This window comes from Hippopotamus amphibius, chromosome 5 (assembly GCF_030028045.1).
Source record: "Hippopotamus amphibius kiboko isolate mHipAmp2 chromosome 5, mHipAmp2.hap2, whole genome shotgun sequence".
In the NCBI taxonomy this organism is placed as follows: domain Eukaryota; kingdom Metazoa; phylum Chordata; class Mammalia; order Artiodactyla; family Hippopotamidae; genus Hippopotamus; species Hippopotamus amphibius.
Genome location: NC_080190.1, coordinates 40,518,381 through 40,541,680, shown reverse-complemented (window position 1 = coordinate 40,541,680; position 23,300 = coordinate 40,518,381). Strand labels below are relative to the sequence as shown.

Genomic DNA, 23,300 nt, shown 5'->3' with positions numbered 1-23,300 from the left:
GTGCAGGAGAGTTCCCTTTTCTCCACACTCTCTCCAGCATTTATTGTTTCTAGATTTTTTGATGATGGCCATTCTGACCAGTGTGAGGTGATACCTCATTGTGGCTTTGACTTGCATTTCTCTGATGATTAGTGATGTTGAACATCTTTTCATGTGTTTGTTAGCCATCTGCATGTCTTCTTTGGAGAAATATCTATTTAGGTCTTTTGCCCATTTGTGGAGTGGGTTATTTGCTTTTTTGGATTAAGCTGCATGAGCTGCTTGTATATTTTGGAGGTTAATCCTTTGTCAGTTGCTTCATTGGCAAATATTTTCTCCCATACTGAGGGTTGCCTTCTTGTCTTGTTTATGGCTTATTTTGCTGTGCAAAAGCTTTTAAGTGTCATTAGGTCCCATTTGTTTATTTTTTATTTTATTTCCATGATTCTAGGAGGTGGGTCAAAAAGGATCTTGCTTTATTTCCTAGAGTGTTCTGCCTGTTTTCCTCTAAGAGTTTTATAGTGTCTGGCCTTACATTTAGGTCTTTAATCCATTTGGAGTTTATTTTTGTGTATAGTGTCAGGAAGTGTTCTAATTTCATTCTTTTACGTGTGGCTGCCCAATTTTCCCAGCACTGCTTATTGAAGAGGCTGTCTTTTTTCCACTGTATACTCTTGCCTCCTTTGTCAAAGATAAGGTGCCCATATGTGCATGGGTTTATCTCTGGGCTCTCTATTCTGTTCCATTGATCTTCCTTTCTGTTTTTGTGCCAGTACCATACTGTCTTCATCACTGTAGACTTGTAGCATAGTTTGAAATCAGGGAGCCTGATTCCACCAGCTCCGTCTTTCCTTCTCAAGATTGCTTTGGCTATTTGGGGGTCTTTTGCATTTCCACACAAATTGTAAAATTTCTTGTTGTAGTTCTGTGAAAAATGCCATTGGTAATTTGATAGGGATCACGCTGAATCTGTAAATTGCTTTGGGTAGTAAAGTTCAAATGATCTTTGATGCATGTCTCCCCTGTGAAAATCATTCACTTTAAGGTGGAAGTAAGTTTACACTGTATGGTAGCTAGAGAACTAAGCATCTCAGTACAGGAATAATAACAACATTGAACATTATTTATGATAAAAATAATATCACTCATAGCAGCCTATTATATTGTTTAATCATCTCTGAGTCTCACAAAAGTCCTGTGATATAGGTTCTAAAATTCCTATTTTCAGGTTAGGAAATCAAGGCTCAGAGAATTTGGGTAATTTGCCAAGTTTAATGTATCACTGAGCTGGATTCTGGATCCAAAGCTTATGAACTCTTTGTCCTCTTTACGCTGGCTTTTGCCTAGCCAAAAACATGAAGGCATTGATTAATTTTATCATTTGTCATCATGGCTTGACACCAAAAATGATTGGGATTGGTTTACATAAGTATGTAACCAGCATAAAATAACAGATGAGCAATGAGAAGAAAAGCAAGCTAGGAGCAAATTTAGTGTTTTGTAACAAGTTAGGCAGGGTCTCTAAAGATCGCTTCATTAGGAAGGAGTGATGCCATTAGGAAAACTTGGTAGCTCCTGAGGACTGAAAAGACTGGGCATGAGAGGCGATCACTATTAAATACACATATTAAGTAAAATATAGTGAGATGCATCTGGCACAAATGCTTGCTGAATGAACTTAAAAATATTACCAAGCACCTCAGCCTATAAAATACAAGGTGAGGAAGTCCATAAAGGGAGGAGAGGGACAAATTGGGAGACTGGGATTGACATACACACACTACTACAGTGTGTGTGTGTACATATATACATATATATATATAACTATAAAATGGATAACTAATAAAGACCTACTGTATAGCACAGGGAACTCTACCCAGTACTCTAATGGTCTATATGAGAAAAGAATCTAAAAAAGAGTGGATATATGTATATGTATAACTGATTCACTTCGCTGTACATCTGAAACTAACACAACATTGTAAATGAACTATACTCCAATGAAAATTTTTAAAAAAAGTAGTCCATAAAGAGTAGCTGTTAGTTAAACATTATTTCGAGCAAAGTTCTGCGAAAATATCACTGACCAGGAATATTCAGGCATTGACATTCCATAAAATGGTAAATCAGAAAAATACATATTCTAAAGATGGTTACCTGCCACAGAGGATCTTAAAATTTGCAGCACTGAATTTGCAATCTATTCTTGATTTTATACCATTTTCTTCACTGGTTAACATTTAGAGGTACAGCTCTCTGGACCAGTGGGGCACTTTTAAGGAGAAAGGGAGTAAATATGGAAATGGTCTTACCAAGGGTAATTTAAAGGTGTCTTTGAAGGAGAAACTACACTTACAAAAACGCGGTCCAAACTTCCTTCAATTTGCATCACCGTATGACTTCTTTAATACTTATTCTTTTCCTACTTGGCATATAGAGTTCCAGTGGAGAAGCCAGGGGATTGTTCAGAGTTATGACTTGGGGGATGAGATTCTGAGAAATAACCTACGAAAACCCTAGGGGTTGATTCCTGTATGTAATTACATGGGAGGAGAGTCTGGACTTGGGGTGGTGGTAAATACAGACCTTGTTTGCTTCAAATGGATTAGCTCATACTTAATAACAGAGCAAATATGTTGGGCCATGTCTCAATGCACCCGAATTATCAGGACTGCTGTCTCTACTGTCTAAGCCTTCGGTATCAACAAGCACAGTACTTCTGGGGTGCTGCCTCACGGATGTCAGCTTTGCTGGTCCAGGTCAAGATACTACCAAAAGCTCAGGAACTAAATTTCCTGGAGGACTGAGCCTCTTCCCAGGTTCTTCTCTGCCTTGCTGTATAGGGTTTAATTTCAAACTCTAAAGTGGGAAGAAACCTTGGGCCCATGCTAGGGCAGGGGCGAGGGATTTGCCTTTTCAACAACCGCCTCGAGTGGATTTGATGCAGCTGGTTCAAACTACAGTTTGAAAAACAAGAGTAGAATGCGGTAAGAATGATGATACAAGAGTCAGCTGTTAACATGTGTCCTGTTCTGGCAGCTTTGGAGGCTAAGGCAACGTCCGGGCTTATTCACACCCTTCATTATTTCAACAGCGACGGAATCGCTGAGTCAGTCCCTGAGGCACCAGTTCGCAGGGAGTGGGGGCGGCCAGGCGACGCCGACTCCACATAAGCCACAGGTCTCCGAAGCTCCTCGAGGATTTCCACCGGCTTCACTTGAGCCACAGGTCCGCTTGGCTCCTCGGAGCGTCCGGCACGCATCCTCAGCGTTCAGCCAGCACCCGCTCCCTCAGAAGCCGAGAGCGGCAGACGCGCCGGTAACCCCGGGGGCACCGGCCGGAAGCGCCCTCCGGGCCCGCCCCCTGCCCACCGGAGCCGGAAGCCGACGACCCAGCCGGTACGTCGCCCTCCGCGGGCCGCAGCGCACCATGCTCCCCGGTCCCTGCCGCCTCCTCAGGGTCCCCGTAGCACCCGTCGCGGCCCTGGCTGTGGCGCTGGTCTCGTCGCTCTCTCGCTGCTCCCTCCTGGAGCCGGAGGACCGCGTGGCCTCGGCGCTCAGCCCCTACTTCGGCACCAAGACTCGCTACGAGGATGCCAACCCCGGGCTGCTGCTGGACCCCGAGGCGCCGCGGCGGGATCCGCAGCTGCTGGAGGAGACCTGCACCCCTGTGCAGCTGGTCGCCCTCATCCGCCACGGCACCCGCTACCCGACGACCAAACAGATCCGCAAGCTGCGGCAGCTGCACGGGCTGCTGCAGGCCCGCGGGTCCGGGGCTGACGTGACTCGCGCTACCGGCGGCTGCGACCTGGGCGCTGCGCTGGCCGACTGGCCTCTGTGGTACGCGGACTGGATGGACGGGCAGCTGGTGGAGAAGGGGCGGCAGGACATGCGACAGCTCGCCCTGCGCCTGGCCTCTCTTTTCCCGGCCCTCTTCTGCCGAGAGAACTGCGGCCGCCTGCAGCTAGTCACCAGCTCCAAGCACCGTTGCGTGGACAGCGGCGCTGCCTTCCTGCAGGGGCTGTGGCAGCACTACCATCCTGGGTTGCCGCCGCCCGACGTCGCAGGTGACCACCCAGGGCCGCCCGGCCAGTACCTCGCCTCCGTCCTCCCGCAGATACCGGACTTCCCCGCCCCCAGCCCCTCCACCTCCCCGCCCCCCCCCCCCCCCGGCCATCCCATGGGATATTCAGGACTTGGCTCTCTCTCTTCTCCTCATAGCCAGTGTTCATTTATTCATTCATCAGGGATGAATTTGGTACTTCTACGTTGTAGACATTGGGGAATCCAATAGAAAGGAGACAGGCCTGGTCAGTTTTTGAGCACCCATTCCCAAAATGAATTTCTCCCTGCGAGCACCACCGTCTCTTCCCTTCCTCCCTCTCTGGCAGCTATAGTTCTACAGTTGGGCACCCCCCCCCCCCTTTTTTTTTAATGCAGTCTAGGACTTTCTTCCTCAGACTTTACTTCTGATACTAATTTGGGTTTTGCTTTTTTTTTCCCCCCACTTAACAGCTACTGATTCTAGAGCTACAACCTATTTTAGGAAGCTACTCTCAAACTTTCTTTACTGTTCTGCTTTTTTCTCTGTTTTGATTTTGCATGTACTACAGAGTTATTCTCTTTGTAGCTGTGATCCATGGCCATGGCACAGTACTTTAAAATTAAAGTAAAAATAAATTCCATTACTTATACGTTTGCAAAATTTGAGAGATCGTCTAGTGGATTACAGGTGAAGACGCTGAGCCCAAGAATATGCTTGCTGATTGTCCTTTCTTAGTTTGAGGCCCAGAATCTTCTGTTTTCTCTGGAATGATGCTTTTTCCTTAGAAAATGTTTTAATAGTCACAGATAATAATAATAATGGCAAACACTTAATGCTTGCTATGTGCTAGCCATGCCTCACATTTATTTCACAAAATCCTTACAACAGCTCTCTGAGGTTGATAGTTTTTTCCCCCCTCTTAATAGGTGAGGAAATTGAGACACAGAAACACTGATTTGCCTAATTTCAAATGACTAGGTATGGACCCAGGAAATCTGATTTCGAGCTTGGTCTCGTAACCATTTTACTGTACGTACAGCTTCCATTTGTCCTGTAATGCAAGGATAAGAGTGAAAACGTGACATTTTTGTGCCAGAGAGATGAACAAGTGTTAATACTTTCTTGATCAGCTTTGAGGCCAAAATTGAGATGAGGCGTCATTTAGCTTTAAAACCCCAAGCGAAAAATAAATTAGAAGTAGACTGGTTCATCATTTCTCTAATAGCATTCTCTCTTAAGCCATTCAGCTATCTCCAAGGGGTTCTTCCATTGACTCTGTCATGTTATTTCTCTGTGGGTAACTTGGTTGACTAACTTGTGTTTAGTTACTTGTTGAATAATGCTTTTTAATTATAGCTAGACTTTTTTCCATTAATATGAGTGAAAAATTCCCACAAATCTGTTAAATTAGCTGAATGTTGAAAGCAGAACATACTTCAATATAGCATGATATATATATATATATATATACACACATATATACATATATATATGTAGTGTATACCAGAAAGGGACTACTGGACGTCCTGCAAAGATTGAATTTTTGCTGTTAGATGTATTGTGAGAATTGGCATTTGCCAGCCTAGGATCAAAATAGTTTAGGATAAGCCACCCCTCACCATTTTCAGTCTCTGAGATTAAACCCTTTGCTTAGCTGCTTCATTATTATCTACAGACAATTGTTTTGCCTGTTGTGTACATCTGGGCTTTGGAGGGAAGCCGCTGGATAGGATTTTGTATTCTTACAGAAACAGAACAATGCCTTTGTTTCTGTTTAAAGAACAGCAGTAATTGAATAATAGCATGGATGAATTATCGAGATCCACTTAGGAAATTTTGAGGCCACAGGAAAGGATGACAAAGATCACTTATTTCTTAGTCAAGATATTTCTTAAGAAGTGTAATATGATTGCCAATTAAAATGGGCAGAATTATTCATTTCAGGATCTCCTGAAGTGGATACACACACACACATACATATAAATATTATCACATACACATCCAAAGCAAAATGGTATAACTAGACATAATTTTCTTATTTTAATTACAGAAAGAGTATACTTGGTGTTCTTTTCATAGTAAATTATTGGAGAAATGATGATTGAAATCTGTATTTTAAATATGACTCTGAGACAATTTCGGAGGCACTCCAGTAGTTGAAGCATGATTATGAACAATTTTCTAGTATGTATTTGTTCCCGAATTGGGGAAATAATGTAACATATAAAATTCTAAATGGAAAGTTATCTTGGAGCTTCAGTTAGAAAACCTAATCAGAAGCATATAGCACAATGAAGTATAGATGACCTGAAACTCTAATGTATTTTGTGCTGTGTCAGTAATTTTTGTGCAAAGCGGTCTTTTGTAAAGTAACACAGGGTTGAGAAAGTTAATTGAGAACATAAAATACTCTATTTAGACTTTGGCTTAGAGTAGTAAAACAGTGTCTGTCTGTTGAAGTCTCTCTCACCTTGTAATTAGAAACTTTGCTAATTTTTACTTGCTTTCTCAAATTTTCTGTGCTTGATGGAAACAGTATTTATGTAATACATTTTTGCACTTTTTATGACATTCATGTCTAATTATTTTTGTTTTATTTAAGAAGACATTTCAGTTACCTTTATTTTATAGTGTAGGTTGCTCTAACACTTTATCTTTGATAGTCTGTTTCTTTAGTCTTTTTTAGCTTATCCTCTTGTGAACTAACAATCATTATGAATGGGGAATAGTTTTATCTTTTCTTTATTGAGCAGTGTATACTTATTTCAGACATGTTGATGAATAAATAGGTTTTTAGTTTTCCTTTTTACACTTGAAACAAAATTTTCAGTAATTTGAAATTGTTCATGTCAGTGGATATATATATACACACACATGCATATATACACACACAATTTTTTTTTCCCTTTCAGACATGGAGTTTGGACGTCTCAGAATTAATGATAAATTAATGAGGTTCTTTGACCATTGTGAGAAGTTTTTAACTCAAGTGGAAAGGAATGCTACAGCTCTTTATCATGTAGAAGCCTTCAAAACTGGACCAGAAATGCAGAACATTTTAAAAAAAGTTGCAGGTATTTTGCAAGTGCCAGTCAACAACTTAAATGCAGGTAATATGCCTATTATCTTGCATTTGAACTTTAAAATAGTTTTAAGTGGTTTTTAAACTCTGAGCATGGAAAAATACGGAAGCATAAAGTTATTCCTTTTAAAAGACCATAGTTGATTTTATGTTGAGAAGATAATGTGTTCGAGGTTAAGAAAATTCTGTTATTTCATGCTTACTATTCTTAGATTCAGATTCTTCTTTGAGTTTTATATAGATTAATATACAGGATTCGATGTATCCTGGAGTTTTTGTTTGTTTGTTTTGTTTTTTGAGGGCAAAGTTATATAAAGCTTCAACTCCAAGCATTATTTATAAAACAAAAAAATTTATCTTTTCTAAATTATCTCCTCTTAAAGTGATACAAATGGAAAATCATATAAATTCTTTATCTTTTAAAGCAGTTCACAGTACATGTAATGTTTTGAGAGGGGTTAATTTCTAGAAAAGTAGTGTGATTTTTTTTTTGAGCCTTTTATCCCTAGAGATACTGAGAAAATGAGCAGTCATGTCTGTCATAAGCTATTGCAGTGGGTGGGTTAACTGTTAAATTTATCATGCAACCTAGGACACTTTTTAGGGTGAAAGTAAACACTGTTCATAATTATACTGGAAAAGCAGATTGAAAACCAGGGTACATGGTCACTTAGCAATGGGAAACTAAGAAAAAATAATGCTTTTTTTCCCCTGTTTTCTAGGAATGTATAATCTATATAGCAGATATTGACACATATTTAGAGTGTGATTTCATTATACTGTGAATAAATTTCCAAAGACTAGAAGTAGAAGATGTTGGGAACAAATTAAATAGACTAGAATCTGTCAATCCTGGTGTCTGAATGCTTTATAAGGATAATAAAAGTGAAGATGCCTAGACTAGCATTTAAAATTGAGTTTTTTCTCTTCAGCTGGCTATATGTTGGGGTCATTTGCAGAGTTTTAAAAATTATTTTATTTGGGAAATAGTTCAAGTGTATAGATAATAATAAAGGCTAATATAATGAGTATCTGTATACCCACACTTAGTTTGATCAAATTTTAACATTATGCTTCAGTTAATTGCTTTAAATGAATTGAGGGTCCTTGGTCCCTCTCCAGGATCTCATTCCTTTCCTTTTCTCCACAGAAGTAACTATTGTCATGAACTGAGCATTTAAGTCATCCCATGCCAGTTTTTATATTTATGTTTATGTTTCTATACCTAAATGGGATATTGTTTTGCAGATTTTTAAACTTTTTAGGAATGCTATCAAACTATGATATATCAGTCTGAAATTTAATTCAACTTTGTATTTTTTATTTATTTAATGTATGTAATTCTAGTTCTACATTTTAAACTTATGCACAGAATTCCATTATATAATACTGTTACCGAGTCCAAGCTTGCTCTAGTGGTTTGGGAGACGAGGTGTTGAGGCAAGGAATATGACTTTATTTGGAAAGCAAGCAGATGGAGAAGATGGCTGACTAGTGTCTCTGAAAAATCACCTTATGGGGTCTGGATGCCAGTTCTTTTATAGAATAAGAGAGGGAAGTAAAGTAAAAAAGCAGAATAGAGAGGGAGAGGCGGTGAGAAAGTAAAGTTAAAAAGGGCCATCGGCCTTACAAAACATCTGGAATGGCCAGCCTGGGTGAGGGGGTGTGTGTCAATTTCTTGTTTCTTGCAGCCATTCACAGGTGGATAGGGTTCCCTGAGGCAGGCCATTATGTATGATTATAATAACAAAAGCAGAGACTGAAAGTCAAAGAAACAGATCCAACATGGAGTCCAATTTAGCTCTTCCCTGTTATAATACCAGTACCTAGCTATTATTCTGTTAGTGGGCATTTAAGATTGTTGAAGATTTTTTTAAAAAACTATTTCTAGTCCCTGAATTGACAAGGATTATTTGTGTTTTACTGATGGAGTAACTGAAAGCAACTTCTTTTTGGAGGCATTGTTAGCATAGTTGTTAAAATCATAGGTTCTGGAATTGGACAGTTTGTATTTGATTCTTGACTTTGTTATATTATTGACTAACTCTGTGATCTTTAGCAAGTTCCTTAATATCACTGTGCCATAGTTTCTTTCTCTGTAAAATAAATATAGGAATTGTACCTGCCTCATGGGATTATTGCAGGGATTATATGAGATTAATCCATGCAAAGCATTAGCACAGTACCTGGCACAGAGTAACTGCTCCAAAATATTTTAGCTATTTAAATACTTTTTTTTTTCATAGAAAGGTGATGCTGTATGTATTTTCTGTAATTTAGCAATGTATCTGTCTCATTTTTAAAAATTCTATGTTATTTTATAGAATATATATGATTACATTTTTAGGCCAGTGATAGTTAAAAATTTGTTTAACCCCATCATCAAGTTTTACTGGTCAGAGAGCCTGGAGCTAATACAGTCCAAATTCTTTTTATAAGAAATTGCTTTCCTACTGAGGTTTTTCTTAGTTTTTAACTCTTTCAAATAATACAACAGTGAACATTCTTATAGTCTGCATTTTGCCCTTGAGAGTTTATCTATAAGGTAAATAACTATAGGTAGAATTGTTGGGTTAAGGAGCATGAATATTTTACATCTTGACATATACTTCCAAATTATTCTCTGAAGGTGTAGAAAAATTTATATCAACAATATGTGAGAATGGTCATTTCCCCAGATTCATCCAACAGTGGATATTATTAGTCATTTTGATTTTTGAGAGTTTGATTAATGAAAAATGATATCTAGCTTTAATTTGTATTTCTTTGGTTACTTGTAAGGTTGAACATCTTTTCATGTTTATTAGCTATTTCATTCCTTCTGAGAATTGCCTCTTCATAACCTTGGCCATCTTCTGTTGGATTATTTTTATTTTTTTTCTTATTCATCATAGATACCCTTTATGTGTTATGGATATATTTATTATATATCCTTTAATATTGCTTGACAAAAGGACAAATCCTTTGCCTATTTTGTGTTGAGACCCAGAGAGCCTCGAGTGACCTACCCAGGATAATTAGTGGCAGAGTCCGTTTTCATAGTGTGATTTTTTTTTTCCTCTCTCCTTTTTGACCCTTAGTTTCACTTTCCTCCTGACTCCTCACTACTCTGCCCTTTCTTTCCTCTCCTCCTTTTGCAGTCTTCTCTCCTCTTTTATATCCTTCTCTGTATTTGCTTCTTCTTGATAGTTATAATGTGAATTGTGTAGTTAAAAGACTTGTTCAGTAAATGTACTTTGTTATTGCTGATGTTCAAGTTGGGGACTAAAACCTTTTATAACTTTATCTCCCCTTATCCAACCCTCTAAAATTAACAAAATCAAGTTATGTTTTATGTAGTAAGTCCTTGGTGTTCTACAGATATTCAGCCTTTGGAAAATTGCAGAAAATATTAATCCACAAATTTTACCTTTTTTTTTTCTCTCAGATTTAATTCAGGTAGCTTTTTTCACCTGCTCATTTGACCTGGCAATTAAAGGTGTTAAATCTCCTTGGTGTGATGTTTTTGACATAGATGATGCAAAGGTAAGTATTACTTTTGCAATTTCTTTGTTTTTTTTTTTTTTTTGCATGGTTTTCATTGTTGTTGTTATTTGAAACAGCTTTTCAAAAAAAATAAACAGAGTAAGGAACATTGTGTCCTTGACTATCTTGTAATTTTCCTAACAAAGAGAGATTAATTGTTCAAATAGGACCTATCTACTTGTAAATAGTTTGGGAAAACATTGTTCCATCGGGATTTGATTTCTGGATCCACCCAGTTAAAAACCTGCTTAACCCATCATCAGATTTTACTGCTGGAAAGGATTGTAGAGCTAATATAATCCAAATTCTTCTTTTTATAGGAAGCCAAAGTTCAGAGAGGATGAATGGTTTTCCAAATACCTATTCTTTTATACAGTTTTCATAATAAATTGAGTTCTCTGTTCTACCCAGTGATGGCAGTAATTCATGTACAGTTTCTGCCTGCCTGCTTTGTATTCCCTTTCTTTTCATTCATATGGCTTCTTTGTAGACTTTCAGACTAGAGAGAGAGAAGAGCAGACAAGCCTCTGGTGACTATAAAGGAGGCAGATTCTGGTCGAATCTGGGATGCTGGGAGCCAGAGAGGTGGAGTAGGAAAGTGTTAGTTGCTTTCTTAAGTAGGCACTGGATAGAATTCTAGTGGATGAGTGCAGGCTGTGTCTTTGTGTATGGGTCATTCAGGAATATGTACTTTTGAAACTTTAGTCATCCCTTGCATACGTATGGAACCTTCAGCATTCTGTATGAAAATCAATTATTAACTTCAGAATTTAACCTCAGATTTTGAAAAGAAGTGTACTGTTTGTCAGAAGCAAGCTTTTGAGCTAAGAGTTAATGTACATTTGAAGGTAAACAAGCGCTTTATTTTGTTACTTAAAGATTTAAGTGACCAACAACCAGATTAAAGGTGATTTTTCTGTGGTATTATGCCAATACAGCAGTAGGGCTTAGTGGGTGAGTTGGGAGAAGGGGAAAGGGCTCTCAATGGATGATTGCTCTTGGGTGCTGAGCACCAGTAGTTATAGGTGTATTGTATTTCCTCTCTGTTTTCCTGAATTGCTTCTTGATGATCTACTTTTTCTCTGTTCCAGCTACTCAATACATTTCTCATCTCCTCTAACTGTCCATCATAACTATCACTTCAGAAACGTCCTGGCCTACTCTCCTTTGAAATGCTCTATGCTTAGGATGACCATAAAATTTATGTTCTAAATTGAATACTTTTAAAAGTGAAAAGTGTAGTTAATAATTACACCTGTATAGATATAAACTGAGACTTATGGTCATCATTCACATGTGTCAAAATTCCTCGCCTCTCTTTTCTCCCAGCCCAGATTGCTCTAGGAGAAAAAGCCGATAAACAGAATTGAAGTGATTTTCAGTATTTTGTAAATGACTGAAGGGTGTTGGCAAAAGGGAAATTTACTTTTTAACAGAAGAACAACTTATTTGCCCAAGTTACTGTAGTTGTTGGATTATTTGGCATATGCTTACCTGGCTATCCGTTCTTTTCCTATTCTGAGTAGCTATATCCATATGGTTCCTTACTTCCAAAGACTGACAACTCTGCTTTTATTTCCATATCTCTTAAAAGATGAAACTATTAGGTGACTGAGATTCTATGCTACTTGTTTTTCCTTTTATTTTTAGGATTACCCTTTTAGCCCTTTATTGTTTATGAACTTCTCTCTTTTTTCCCCACAACTTGTTTTGAAAAATTTCAAACTGACAGAAGTTGTAAGAATAATACAATGAAGATTCATGTCCTTCACCTGTATTCACCAGTCTTTAATCTTTTTTGCCACATTTGCTTTTCTTTATATGTAATGTATTAGTTTCTTATTGCTGCTATAACAAATTACTGCAAACTTAGTGATTTAAAACAACACAAATTTATTATCTTACTTCTGGAAGTCAGAAGTCCAAAATGAATTTTACAGGGCTAAAAGCAGTGTATCAGAAGGGGGCTATGTTCTCTCTGGAGGCTCTAGGGGAAAATCTGTTCCTTGCCTATTCCAGTCTCTGGAGGCCACCTGCATTCCTTGTATCTCTACGACCATGGCTTCCATGGCTGTATCTCCCACTCTCTGTCCTTCCTGCCTGCTTCTTATAAGGATCTTTGTGATTATTGGGCCCACCTAGATATTCTAGGATAATTTTCCATCTTAACCCCCTAAACTTAATCACAAATTTCCTATTATCATGTAAGGTAACATGTTCATTGGTTCTAGGGATTGGAATGTAGACATCTTTGAGGGACATTTATTCTGTCTGCCACATATATATATATTTATATATGTATATATATATGTAATCTTTTTTCTAAACATCAGGACACTTCACTCCCTTTTTTTTTTTTTAATAAATTTATTTATTTATTGGTTGCATTGGGTCTTAGTTGCAGCACGCGGACTTTCTCTAGTGGCGGCAAGAGGGGCTACTCTTTTTTGTGGTATGAGGGCTTCTCACTGTGGTGGCTCCTCTTGTTGTAAAGCACAGGCTCTAGGAGCATGGGCTTCAGTAGTTGTGGCATGTGGGCTCAGTAGTTGTGGCTCATGGGCTCTAGAGCACAGGCTCAGTAGTTGTGGCACACGGGCTTAGTTGCTCTGCGGCATGTGAGATCTTCCCAGACCAGGAATTGAATTCGTGTCCACTGCATTGGCAGGAGGATTCTTAACCACTGTGCCACCAGAGAAGTCCAAGAGCTTCCTTTTTATATAGTAAAAGCAAATAACTTTATACTTTTTAATGAAGACTCTAACTTTTCTTTGAATCTAAATGTTTCCTGTGATTTTTTTTTTCTTTTTCAGTAATTTGATACAAACTAATTTATCTATCTCTGCTTAGGACCCCTCACTATGAAATAGGTTTACTTACTGAAATATTTACAGATGCAATAAAATTATGTCTGGAATTTGCTTCAAAATAATCCAGTGGTGATGGTAGGGGCATAACTGAAACAGAATTGGCCAAATGTTGATTATTGTTGAAGTTGGATGATAGGTACGTGGGGGTTCATTAGTTTCCTGTTTTCTATTTTTATGTTTGAAATTCTTTAAAATGTTTTAAGAATTAAAAATGAATTGAAATTTGTGAAATTCTGAGAATTCTGGATATTATTAGATGTCCAAGACCTTATAAAATGCTAGTCCATATGTATCTTCATTCAACAAATGTTGTATGAGTGCCTGCTCAAGGCCAGGCATTGGTTGTAACTGAAGATACTAAAATAAGATAGGCATTGTCCTCAAAGAATGTCACAGGGAGTGAAAGACAAAAAAAAAGAAAATTGCAAGACAATGGGATGGCTATAATAGAAGTATATATAAGGTATAGTGATACACAAAGGAGGAAGTTGATTAATGGCAGCCAGGTAAACCTTACAAAAGAAATGACACGTGAACTAGGTACTTTTCTGTGGGATAGCTTTTTGCAGCTTTATATCTTTTATCTTCTACTGTAACAAGTATATCTAGATTTTCTATCTCATCTGGGATCAGTTTTAGTATTTAATATTTTCTTATAAGTTATCCAGGTTTTCAGATTTATTTGTGGAGTTTGGCATATTTATGTCATGATTAAAAAAAACTATTTTCCCTCTACATCTGAGATTATTTCCCCATTATTATTACTTATTTGTGTATCTGTGTTTATTATGTTAGTTTAGTGTCTACTAATTTATTCTTTTTCCCAAGAAACAGTTTAACTATATATTTTTGAACTTTATATAATGGAATCATCCAGTTTGCATTTTTTTGTATCTAGTTCTATTTCAACATTATGTTTTTAAGATTTATCTATGATAAATAGATATAGATATTTATCTGTAGCACATGTAACTATAGTTCAGTTATTTTTATTGCTGTATAGTATTCCATTACATGAATTATCACAGGTTTTTAATCCATTATTTTGTTGGTAAACACTTGGGTTATTTTCAGTTTGGGGCTATTATGAATATTCTTGTGTATGTCTATAGGCATGTATACATGCGTTTCTGAAGGTCCATGTCTGTAGCAGAACTGCTGGATCACAGGATATGCAGAACTTCACATTTACTAGATAATGTCCAACTAGTTTTGGAGCTGTTCCAGTTTATATTTCTATCTTTATGCTTCTTTCCATATTTTTTTTTCTTCTTTTGGACTCTTTCTTTTCTAAATGATTATTTTTTTGTCTTTGGAATTCATGACACTGTGTTTATTTAATTATAGTTTTCATCTGCACTGTAGCAGAATTTCTAGGGTTAGGGGTTTTTTTCTGGCTATTTTATCTGTGTAGCAGTCTTGTTTTTAATTTGTATGTTTGTATAGATATGAGCACCTTTTTAATTATTACTCATCTTCACAGTGAATTCAGCTTTTACTTCTCAGGCAGCCAGTAGGGATGAGCAGCTGTTCAAAGATAAGTAGTCTTCCTTCCAATTTAGAGGTTTTCTCTGACATCCTTTGTAGAATGCTTCTTGTGAAGATGGAAGGTCAGTCTGTTTCCTGTAATGGTGTTACATGCTGTCTAGGGAGGCTCCTCTTAGACTTCATTCTTATTGTTTCAAGCAAAGGATTTTGGGACTTACTCCTGCAAGTGTACCATGTGCTTTGAGGACTTATCTTCTGTTGGTATTATCTGAGATGATTTGTTTGGTTTTCACTGCATTTGGCAGTCCTTCCTTATTTATGGTGGTGGCTCAGGGTGCAGAGGTCTCCCCAATTTCTTTGAAAGGGGCATTTGCATTTCTTTTTCATTCTTCTTTTTTTAGAGTGATTTCTGGGAGAAGAGAGCAGGTATATCTTAATTCTGTCATCTTAAAACCCAAAGCTTTGTTTATATTATCTAGTTAAGAGAAACACTTTCAGTGTTTCATTGTAAAATACGATGTTTGGCACAGTCACTAGTATTTACCTGTACCGAGTTAAGGAAATGCCTGTTTCTTGCCTACTAAAACCTTCTATTTATTGTTTTTAAAATCAGGAATGTGTGCTGAATTTCTGGCATCTAGGAAGATGGGTTTTTTTTTCTTTAATCTTTTAACATAGTAAATTATATTAGTACATTTTCTAATATTGAATCATCCTTGCATTCCTTCTTTCTTATGATAGATTCTTTTATTGATTTGATTTTTCTCCTAGTTATGTCATGTTTCTTGTTTCTTCATGCATTTTCAGTAATTATTTACTAGATACTGGACACTATGAACGTTATGGTGTTGAATGCCTGGATTTTGTCTTCTGAGTGTTGAATTTTGTTTTATTTTGCAGTTAAGTTACTTGTGGATCAGTTTAATCCTTTTCAGACTTCATTCTTTCTGGGTTTCATGCTCTAAACCTGACCTCACAAAACTCAGAAACAAGACTTTACTTATACACGTCTTTACTATTAAAGTATGACCCTTCTGGGGTCAAAATTGAAGTCCTGGATGTCTTGGTGTCTATGGAAGCTCTCTCTACTTAGGCTGCTTGGAACATGAATATCTCTCAGCCTTGTGATAGCTCTGGAATTGATCAGCTTACTACTCCCACAGCCTTCAGCAGCAGAATCAAGGGGACCCCCCCGCCATGATTTTTGGAGTTCTTTTTCTGTGTAGCTTCCTCCTCTCTTGATACTCTACCCTGCTAATTCCAACCACTTCAGACTTATTAAACTCTGAGTTCTGACGCCTCAACTCAGCAGGAGTGCTGAATTCTGCATGACATCCTTTTCCCTGTGCCACAATTTGAAAGCTCCTTTCCTTTTTCATTTCTGATACTATTTTTGTTTTATTTCTTAGATTTGGCAGAACTTTAATTCTTTTTATTTTAATTTGTTTAATGTTCACTTTGTCCCTTTTGCTAACTTCTTGATTTAATTGCCTCTTTAATATATGTTTAGTTTCGCTTTTGGTTTATGGCACCGGCCTACCTTTGCTGTTGGTCTTAAACTTACGGCTTGCATTGAATTTCTCTAGGGATTCTTCTGGGAAGAATGGCTCATAACTACTGTGTAAGTCTTCTCTTGTACCTCTTTTGGGTTGCAAGTTTTAGTTCTCTACTTTTGTGTTTGAACATAGGTTATATGAGGCCTTTCAGATAAAGGCCACCTTAATCACCAGTTCCAATTTAAGATCGCTCCACAGAAATCTATCACTCCTGTCAGTTTGATGTGTACTTTTCAACCTTTTCTATGTTCTATTTATAGTTTATATCATTCTTAGAAATGTAAAGAATGTAGTGTGTGTGTGTGTGTGTGTGTGTGTGTGTATTTTGGTAGTAAATGGTATTATACTGTATTTATTCTTTTTTTGTGTGTCTTTTGCAAATGGCTTTTATTGATACAAACATTACTCCTGATATAAATTACTGCAGCATACAACTAAAGAAGTTCACAAAGCAGTTGACATTTATTGAACAATATCTGTGTGCTAAGGGCATTTTTGAGGGCTTTGCACAATTCTGAGGAGGTGCTGGAACTCTCAGTTTGCAGATAATGAAAGTAAATCTCAATTATGGGATGTGTCCAAGATTACAAAACTAATAAGGAAGAGATCCAGCATTTGTATTAGATCAGTGAAAGGCATAAGGATCAAAACACCGAAAATAACTGACCAGAGCTTCCCCTTGCATAAATGATAGCTTTCAATTACTTCTTATGAAAACGAAGAAGGAAAATTATGTATTCCTTTGCTAGTCCACAATCAGGATGTCAGCAGGACTGGTCTCCTCTGAGGGCTGTAAGAGAAGGATCTGTTCCAGGCCTCTCTCCTTGGCTTACAGACAGCCATCTTCCTCTTTACACGTCTGTGTCCCATCCTGCCCCACCATCTTGCTCTTCTCCTGCTGCCAACAGCAGTTAAACAACATACACTGGGTTACATACAAAAACCCAGACGATAAAGAGCACTCTGGCCATGATAGGTTCAGAAATGGCATAATACTGCCCCAACTAAACTACGACAGTAATAGGTGGTGGGTCTGATCTATTGCAAGTAGCAGAGGCCAGCAAGTATTTATTATTCTTAACCTGCTCTTCTCATTCAGCGGTATGTTTTGTAGATCTTTCCATGTCAGTTCATGTAGATCTACAAACAATCTCATAGTATTCCCTGTATGTATATGTATATCTTAGTTTATTTAAGCATCTACCTATTAATGAAATTCAGGTGTTTCCAGGAATTTTTTTTTTCTGGTTCCTATAAGCAGTGCTACTCTAAGATATTCTTGTACATTGTCTCTTGTGTTCCTCTGTGAATATTATTTTATAAGAAATGGAATTAAATGGGCCTTAAAGATGTATGTTTTTGTGGATTTTGCCAATTTGTCCTTTAGAATGTCTGTTAACACACATTCCTTCTAGTACCCATTTTCCACCTCCTTGGTCTACTTTTATTATTATTTTTGCCAAACTGATAAATGAACCAAAGTGATTCATTTTCTGTCTGGTTTCTACCTTCCTAAATTTCTTAAAAATTCCTGATTCACTGTTGGCACCTTTCTGTGCTATAATGAATATTCTTCTATGTATATTTTTCTTTTTTTCTGTATATATCTTTGCTATCATCTTAATATAATTTTAGAAGAAAGGGGAGGTGAGCACATGTCTTTAACCCACTTTCATGAACTCTCATGGCTGCTGGATTATTGGTTGTGAGTACTGACTTGCTCTTGCGTGTCAGTCTCTGCATTCCCATTCAGGTTTGTGTCTCAGCATAAATCTCTGTCATGGTCCAACCCTTAAATGCTTAAAATGGTAAATATAAACTCTGTAAATGTTAAGATTCTACTATACTTTGTGTCGAATGGTGATTAAACAGAGTAACCTTTTCTGAAAAAAATCATTAAATCAAAATCTGTTACGTTAATAAAAATCTAATAGTAATGATTTTTTAAATTTTTATTTTCAGGTTTTAGAATATTTAAATGATCTGAAACAATATTGGAAAAGAGGTTATGGGTATACTATTAATAGTCGATCCAGCTGCACCCTATTTCAGGATATCTTTCAGCACTTGGACAAAGCAGTTGAACAGAAACAAAGGTAAAAGCTTAAAAAAAATTTTTTTTTGATGTATTGGGTTGCCCAAAAAGGTCGTTTAGGTTTTCCGAACGACCTTTTCAGCCAACCCAATATATTCTGAGTGCCCAGTTATGCTTCTGGAAAATGTTTTATAATGGGTGATTTTTAGAAACAGATTCTGCTTATGTTTTTAAAAAAATTATACTTACAAAAGAATTAGATGATATATGTAAGTTATAAAGCATATAAACCCTCCATTCAACCAAAGAACTGGAACATTACTAATAATTTGCATTTGTCTATTTAAGTGTTCCTCAGTGACTCCTGTTTTCCTGCTTCCCCTTTCCCCACTTACTCCCTATCCCCTTTAACTACTATTCTGCATCTGGTGCATATCATTCCTTTGCCTCTATAAAAAGTTCTTATGAAATGTATGTGTGCCCAAATAATATGTTTAGTTTTGCTTAGAGACATATGCTTATTATATTCTGGGACTTGTTTTTTTCCCCCTCAACATTACATTTATAATATTTACCATTTTGTTGCATATACTGTAGTTCATTCATTTTTACTACAGTTTATATCATCTTTTCTTGTCAGTGGGCATTTGAATAGTTTCTGTTTTTTGCTATTATAAATAGTGTAGTTGTGCATGGTTTCTGGTATGAATTTTTTTTAAGTTTTTATTTTAAATGAGAGTTTCTTATCAAAAAGTCTCTTAACATTCATACTTCTCTACGTTTAAAAAAAACTTTTTATGATTTGAACCAAATAAGCCCCATTTTATTTGATAAATGTGCTTCCATGAAAGCTTATACATTCACAATTGGAGATGAAAATCATGCTGTAAAGATTGAGAGAGAAAGACTAAAGATGGTGTATTTGATTGGGTTTGCAGTATTAAATTTTATATACATATAGATATAGAGAGAAATTATGTATGTTTGTGAATATGACTTTAATTTGTGGAATTTTCTTGGGTTTGATGGGAATTAGGGACCATCTATACTAAATCTGCTTTTCTTCCCAGTGGTTCAACTTATGATTTTTGGACTTTATGATGGTGCAAAAATGATACACATTCAGTAGAAACTGTACTTTGAATTTTGATATTTTGCTGGGCTAGCTGTATCCAGTATGATACTCTCCTCATGGTGCATGCTGGGTGTCACGCAGTCAGCCGCAGCTCCCAGTCAGCGAGCAGTCACGGGCAAAACCCTGCTAGTATACTTACATCTGTTCTGTACCTATACAGCCATTCAGTTCTTCACTTTCAGTACAGTGTTCAGTAAATTATGTGAGGTAGTCAACAATTTATTATAAAATAGGCTTTGTATTAGATGATTTTGCGCAATTGTAGGCTAATGTAAGCGTTTTGAGCACTTTTAAGTTAGCCTAGGTTAAGCTATGATGTTTGGTAGGTAACAGATTTTTACTGTTTGTTCACTGTTTATTGTTTGTCCCACTGTTGAATGTGAGGTATGGCAAACTTAAAATAGTGTCTGAAAGATTAACTTTTATAGGGTTTGCTATTACAATTTGATGCCAGATTCAAAGCTTCAGTAAGAATTTTATCATTGGTGTTTTATAAATAAGTGAGTATTTCTGTACACTGAAAACTACAAAGCATTACAGAGAGAAATTAAAGATAACTTAAATAAATGCAGAAATGTACTGTCGTTATGGATGGGAAGACTCAGATTGATCATCTGTAGGCTGACTGCAATCCCTATCATAATTCCACTAGGTCTCTTTGTCGAAATTGAGAAGCTTATTCTAAAATCTATATAGAAATGCACAGGGACCTAGAAGAGCTAAAACAATTTTGAAAAAGAACAAAAGGACTTAATAAATACCTGACTTCAAAACTTATTATAAAACTGTAGCCATAAATAGATGGATCAATAGAATAAAGTCAAGAAATAAATTCAGATATATATGGTCAGTTTTTGACAAAGATGCCATGGTAATGCATTGGAGAAAAGAATAGTCCTTTCAACAAATGGCACTAGAACAATTGAATATCCATATGTTAAAAAATGACAGACACTTACTTCACACTATACACAAAAGTGGATCATAGATTTAAGTGTAAAATGTAGAATTAGAAGACTTCTAGAAGAAAATGTAGGATCAAGCAGCAAGGATATATTGTACAGTGTAGGGAAATATAGCTATTATTTTGTAATAACTTAAATAGTATAATCTATAAAAATATTGAATCGTTGTACACCTGAAACTAGTATAATTGCAAATCAACTGTACTTCAATTTTAAAAAAGAAACAAAAAATGTAGGATCAATGACCTGGATATAAGAGCTAAAGCTACGAAACTCTTAGAAGAAAACATAGTAGTAAATCTTCAGTCTTGGGTTAGGCAGAGATTTCTTGAGTACAACACCAGCAGCACAGTCCATTTAAAAATTGATGAAGTGGACTCCATCAAAACTAAAAATCTTTGTGTCAAAAAGTACTATTTGGAGAATGAGAATGCAAGCAATAGACTTGGAGAAAATAGTTGCAAAACATATATATATGATCAAGGATTTGAATCCAGAATATATAAAGAAGTTATATCTCGCTAATAAGGTGACACACAACCCAATTTTTAAAAAGATTTGAACAGATAATTTACTCAAGAAGATATATGGATGATATGGGACTTCATAGGTGGTGCAGTGGTTAAGAATCCGCCTGCCAGTGCAGGGGACACAGGTTTGATCCCTGCTCCAGGAAGATCCCACACGCTGTGGAGCAGCTAAGCCTGTGCCACAACTACTGAGTCTGTGCTCTAGAGCCCATGAGCCACAGCTATTGAGCCTGTGTGCCACAACTACTGAAGCCCACGTGCTTAGAGCCCATGCTCCAAATGAGAGAAAGCACCACAATGAGAGAAGGCACCGCAATGAGGAGCCCACGCACCTCAACAAAGGGTAGCCCCAGCTCTCTGCAACTAAAGCCCGTGTGCAGCAGTGAAGACCCAACACAGACAATAAATAAATAAATAAATTTTTTAAAAAAAAAGATATATGGATGGCAAATAAACACATGGAAAGATGCTAATAAACTACTAATAATATTAGGTATTAAAACCGCAGTGAAATACCACTAATACCCCTAAATTGGCTGTAAAATAATAGAAAAAAAATTTTACATAAATATGTATAATATATATAAATATATATATAAATATAAATCTCTCTCTCTCTAAATATATATATCTCTGCCCCAGGTTCTTGACACAGGACTCCTGAAACCATTGTAATTTCCTGGGTGATGAGAGTGTCTTTTGTTCTAATGAGGTGACTGAGTGGCTCCAGGATGACGACTGGTCACCAGAAGGACCAAGCCATGATCAGAAGCTTGGAATTTTCAGCCCCATTTCCCCCTCACTCCCACCCCCGGCCCCCAAAATTCTCTTAAGAAGCGAGAAGGGCAGGAAATGGAGTTAATGATCAGTCACATCTGCAAGGTTCAGGGAGCTTCTGGGTTGGTGAACAAGTAGAGGTATTGAGAGAGTGGCATGCCTAGAGAGGACGTGGAAGCTCTGTGCCCCTTCCCACATACCTTGCCCTGCAAATCTTTTCCATCTGGATGTTCATCTGTATCCTTTTTCATATCCTTTTATAGTAAACTGGTAAATGTAAATAAGTATTTCCCTGAGTTCTTTGAGCCACTCTAGCAAATTAAACCTGGGGAAGGGATCATGAGAACCTTCTATCTGTAGTCATATTGGATAGAAGTTGTGGGTAACCTGGGTGAGGACCTACTACTTACAATTGGCACCTGAATTGGGGGCCAGTCTTGTGCGACTGAACCTGTAGCCTGTGAGATCTGATGCTGTCTCTAGGTAGATAGTATCAGAATCAAGTTAAATTATAGAACAGCCATCTGGTGTCACAGAATATTGCTTGATATGAGGGAAAAAAACCCTCCACATTAGGTAACCAGAAGCGTCAGAAGTGTTGTGAGTGTGGTAGAAGTGTGAGAGTAAAGGAGAAACACAGGAGGAAAAGACTAGGTATTTTTCTTATTCACTGGCTAAAATTTAAAAAAAGAAAAACAAGATTTTCCTAAGTGTTGGTGAGATGTGGAGGAACTGGAAACCCTATTTTTGGTGAGAATGTAAAATTGTACAGACACTTTGAAAAAGTTTGGTAGCTTCTTAAAAAAGAATCTTCTTAAACATACATGTACTATATGATTTACCAAATCTGGTCCTAAGTACCCAATAGAAATGAAAATATATTTCTGTACAGACTTTTATGTGAATATTTGCAGCAGTATGATTCATAATAGCTGAAAATTATAAGCAGTTCAAATGTCTCAAATGTCCATTAACTGATAAATAGATAAACAGAATGTAGTTTATCCATATGATGAAATACTACTCAGCAATAAGAAAGAAAGAACTGAGATGCAACAAAATGAATGACTTCAAAAACATGCTAATTGAATGAAGCCATTTTCATAAGACTGTATACTGAATGATTCTGTTTACTTGAAATTTCCAGAAAGGGCAAAACTTTACAGATTAAAGTGGATCAATGGTTGTCTGGATCTGGATGTGGGAGCAGAGATTGACTGGAAAAGGGTACAAGGGAATTTTTTAGGGTGATAGATGTGTTCCCAAACTGGATTGTGAAGATTCACACACAGCCGTTAAAATTTACTAAAATTTGTT

The 23,300-nt window shown here is 37.0% G+C and overlaps 1 protein-coding gene across 7 annotated transcripts in view; it reads left to right on the top strand.

The window, feature by feature from the left end:
* Nucleotides 1-2,673: 2,673 nt before the first annotated feature.
* Nucleotides 2,674-23,300, top strand: part of MINPP1 (multiple inositol-polyphosphate phosphatase 1) — a 46,970-nt gene continuing 26,343 nt past the window's right edge. For 2 of the 7 annotated variants that reach the window (XR_009053738.1, XR_009053737.1), the window contains exons 1-5: nucleotides 2,682-4,045; nucleotides 6,936-7,133; nucleotides 10,533-10,630; nucleotides 18,504-18,637; nucleotides 21,849-22,733. Coding sequence is in view for 4 of the 7 variants with exons in the window: in XM_057735140.1 (XP_057591123.1) it covers nucleotides 3,409-4,045; nucleotides 6,936-7,133; nucleotides 10,533-10,630; nucleotides 18,504-18,637 (1,067 nt within the window). In the remaining 3 variants the exon portion in view is untranslated. Of the gene's footprint in view, nucleotides 4,046-6,935; nucleotides 7,134-10,532; nucleotides 10,631-18,503; nucleotides 18,638-21,848; nucleotides 22,734-23,300 lie in introns of all 7 variants that reach the window. The other 5 variants (XR_009053736.1, XM_057735140.1, XM_057735141.1 and 2 more) reach the window with 5 other exon arrangements.